Consider the following 4,139-nt stretch of genomic DNA (forward strand, 5'->3'; position numbering starts at 1 on the left):
AAAAAAAAAAAGGAAGTGGGAGCAATTTAGGAGCTAACAGCCAAATGGGGCCCTGGCCACAGGTGAAATTAAATCTGACAAAAAGTAGGCTGTTCCTAGTATCTGAGATGATGCTGACGGTCTTCCATTCCAACTTAAGCAAGCATCTGGATTCCCTGCCATACTGTAGTCTTTTGCCACCTGTAGTTATTACCTATAGGTATTTAATCACAGCACAAAGGAAAGTAGTCTAAGATGGTCAAACAGCATGCCACTGCCTCTGCCTCCCGAGTGTTGGGATTAAAGGTGTGACAGCTTCCAATTGAGATCGTATGCTCTGTGCTCATGTCTGGTGTCTTTACCTTAGCATAATGTTTGTGAAATTCATCTCTATTGTGCTTGTCCTTGGGGGAGGACTGTTTGTGGTGAGATTGCAGTCATGCACTGCTTACTACAACCCCGTTTTATGTAGCTTGCACTAGGAAAGCACTCTACCAACTGAGCTACAACTTGAGCCTCTTTTGTTTTGGTTTTTTGCTTGTTTGTTTTTCCAGACAGGGTTTCTCTGTGTAGGCTTGGCTGTCCTGGACTTGCTTTGCAGACCAGGCTGGCTTCGAACTCACAGCAATCCACCTGCCTCTGCCTACAGAGTACTGGGATTAGAAATGTACACCACCACTGCCTGGCCCTCTTTTTGTTTTTTTGAGACAGCCCAGGCTGTCCTCAAACTCATCCTCTTATCTCTGCTGAGGTCTAGAAGTGCAGGATGGCCCCCTATGCCCAGCCTTTTCTCTGTTTTAATTTTATTTTCTGGGATTTTTATTAGTTGGGTTTCTCTTGCATTCTTCTGTATCTCTTCTCCCCCTGCCTGGCTGCCCTGGACCTTACTGTGTATAGACCAGGCTGGCCTGCCTCTGCATCTCTAGAGCTAGGATTAAAGGTGAGTTACAGGACCTGGACAGTGGCTGGGCACTTAAGATCCCTTGCAGACACTTGCAGAGCACTGAGTTCAGTTCCCAGCAAGCACATTAGCGCCCCGGCCTGCGGGGTTCGACTAAAACTCGGGAGGAAGTTCACCTGTTGAAAGACACAAAGAAGGAGAGCAAGTCTGACTGATCAAGCTCTCAAACTTTATTAGTCAGGCAGCAGCTTTTATAAGTCAGAAGGCAGGGAAGCATATTGTTATAGCAACCCAATTGCAGGCTTTTCTCAAAACACAGGGAATTCCAGGCAGGATCATAATGTCCTGCCACACAGGGCATCTTGCTCTGTCCTCATTTAGCTTTAGTCTAACTGCTAAACCACAACAGGGTCGCTCCATCTCTGTCTTTAGTCTAACTGCTGACCCACAACAGGGTCAGCTGGTTTCTGGTGAAAGGCAAGCTCTGGGAAAAACAGAGACTTAAAGGCACAGACTCTGACAAGATGGCTGAACACTGGCCATATAACCTATTGTCCCCAACACATTAGATGGCTCACAACTGCCTATAACTGCAGCTCCAGGGAAATCGACACCTTTGATTCCCCCCCCCCAAGGCACTTGTACTCATGTACATTACTCATGCAGAGACACACACGGAAACATATAATTAAAAAAACATGTCTGGGCATAGTGGTGCACACCTGTAATCCCAGCACTCGGGAGGCAGAGGCAGAGGCAGATCACTGTGAGTTCGAGGCCAGCCTGGTCTACAAAGCTAGTCCAAGACAGCCAAGGCTACACAGAGAAACCCTGTCTCAAAAACACTAAAATAAATAAACAGAAAAAGAAAATACCTGTGCATTGTGGTACACATCTTTTATTCTAGCACCTAGGAGGCAGGGCAGGAAGATCTCTGAGTTTGAGGCAAGCCTGGTCTACATAGAGTTCCAGGCCAGCCAGGGCTACATAGTAAGACTGACTGGCAAAGCTAAAACAAAATGGAAAAAGCAAAGCAAAACAAAACAAAGTCTTCCTTTCCTCCGCCATCACGCACTGTGCATCAGACTCGGCTTCTGGTCACGTCTTCTCACAAGACTTTCAGAATCAAGGGATTCCTGGCCAAGAAACAAAAGCAAAACCGTCCTATTCCTCAATGGATTCGGATGAAAACTGGTAACAAGAGCAGGTACAACTCCAAGAGAAGACACTGGAGGAGAGTGAAGCTAGGACTGTAAGGATTCACACAGCGGCAGGACAGAGGCTTTATACTGCATCATGGTCATCAATCGATCCTACCAGATGGAGTTCAGCATTTTTAACCTGGAGACTTGGTCATGTCTAAATTGGGGGTGTGGTTTGTCCAATAATAAAATTTGGAACAATTTAAAAAAAAAAAAAGGAAGAAAGACTGTAACTCCAAAAAGGAAAGAAAAGAAAAGATGGGTGTCACCGGTGGTGGTGGTGGGCTTGTCTGGTCGGTTTTGGTTTTTGGTTTGACTGAAAAAAAAAAAAAGTTGGGACCATAAGACGCACTCAGTTTTTAGAGCAGTAAAACTCTGTGTATGTTTCTTGGCTTGCACACTGAAGACATTTGTAAGTGACCTCTTTGTTGATGCCCAAAGGACAGTAATCAGACCATAAGGAGCACCCTAACTCCCCCCCCCCCACTTTTGGGGAGAATGCAGCTTATGGTCCGAAAAATACGGTAGTTATACCTTATATTTCTTATATTTTTATTATTTGTTACTCATAGGCTGTATTTCTTATATTTTTTATTTTTTATTTTTTGTATTTTTGAGACAGGGTCTTTCTGTGTAGCCTTGACTATCCTGGACTTGCTTTGTAGACCAGGCTGGCCTCGAACTCATAGTGATCCACCTGCTTCTGCCTCCCAAGTGCTGGGATTAAAAGTGTGCATCACCACCTCCCAGCTATTTATTTCTGCTTGCTCGCTTTTTTTTTCTAAGTTTAAAGATAATTATGGTGTGTGTGTGTGTGTGTGTGTGTGTGTGTGTGTGTGTGTGAACCGCGGCATGCAGGTGTTTGAGGAGGCCAAAGGCATTAGATCTGCTAGCGCTGGAGTTACAGGCAGTCCTGAGCTATCTGATGTGGTTCCGGGAACTGAACTTGGGTCAGCTGCAAGAGCAGCAAATGCTCTTAAACCACGGAGCCTTCTCTACAGCAGAGAGTGCAGGATGGGAGAGAGCAGAGCACAGCTGGAAAGCAGGTGAGGGCGCCAGGAGGAGAAGGAGGCCACGGGTAGCTCAGGAAAAGCTGAGTGGGAAAGGTTAACCGGTGAGCTGCTCCTGGGAGGTCCTAGCAGGCTGGCCCAGCAGCACAGTTGTTTGGAGCCGGGAGGTGCCAGCTGTCAGAGGGCACAGATCCTAGAGTCAGCCCCTGTTCTAAAGGGTGTCTAAGCCAGAAAGGGGAAAAGAATAAAGATAGACCAGAAAGATGAGCCCTGGAGCTTTCTGATAGGAATGGGGGCGGGAGGGGGGCGGGGAAAAGAGGCCAAAGGACAACCCAGAAAGATAAAAATTCTAAAGTAAAGGCAACTAGATAAGTTATCTGTATGTGAAAGAAGTTAATACCAAGAAAGGAAAGGACTTGGGTGCAGGAACCACCAGGAGGTGAGGTTATGAAGGAGCAAGTTCAAATGAGATAGCTGGGCTATCCCGAAGTGTCAAGGCCTACAGTCTTCAGCCACCTCCTACCTGAGAGGCTGCATCAAGCAGGACTCGGGGTGGAGACTGTAGGTTCAAGGGATTTGGCTCCCAGAGACGTGGAGAAGCGTTAGAGAGAAATGATGGAAATGGAGCATGTATGCAGGACTGACGAGAGACTGTGGGAGGTTTGGGGTGGGCACTGAGACAACTGGGTGGGTCCTGCCTACATTTCCCGCTAAATAACAGAAAAGTGATTGAGAGCTAATTAGTTTCAGGGCGCAGAGCCAGTGCACCCTGCGCCCCGTCTCACAGTCATAAAGACCCTGAAAGTGGAAACGAGTTTCCCTTTGTAAGTATCGCATCTAGGGCTCAGAGAGGGCAACCAGTCAACCAAAGTCACACAGGAACCCGACCCTTCTCCAGCTTACGGAGTACTCAGTTCCTGGGGTCCTCTAGCTACCTTGCCAACCCCCCTCGGGGAGGAGCCGGCCCGAGCCCCTCCTGCTCCCCGCCCCTGAGGGGCGGCCCGGGGGGCGGGTGGAGGAAGTGAGCGCAGCGGGGTGGAATGCGAG

The 4,139-nt window shown here is 47.8% G+C and overlaps 1 protein-coding gene across 1 annotated transcript; it reads left to right on the top strand.

Annotated features, from left to right (window-relative positions):
* Window positions 1-1,886: 1,886 nt before the first annotated feature.
* On the top strand, window positions 1,887-2,241 carry LOC311582846 (large ribosomal subunit protein eL39-like). The gene has a single exon (XM_084756134.1). The coding sequence runs from the start codon at window positions 1,900-1,902 to the stop codon at window positions 2,134-2,136; it is 237 nt and encodes a 78-aa protein (XP_084612260.1). The 5' UTR covers window positions 1,887-1,899; the 3' UTR covers window positions 2,137-2,241.
* Window positions 2,242-4,139: the final 1,898 nt, after the last annotated feature.

Source organism: Acomys minous (assembly GCF_964271855.1).
Source record: "Acomys minous genome assembly, chromosome: 14".
In the NCBI taxonomy this organism is placed as follows: domain Eukaryota; kingdom Metazoa; phylum Chordata; class Mammalia; order Rodentia; family Muridae; genus Acomys; species Acomys minous.

Coding starts and splice junctions, on each gene's coding strand:
- LOC311582846 (XM_084756134.1), top strand. CDS start 1,900: ATGGAAAAAGCAAAGCAAAACAAAACAAAGTCTTCCTTTCCTCCGCCA.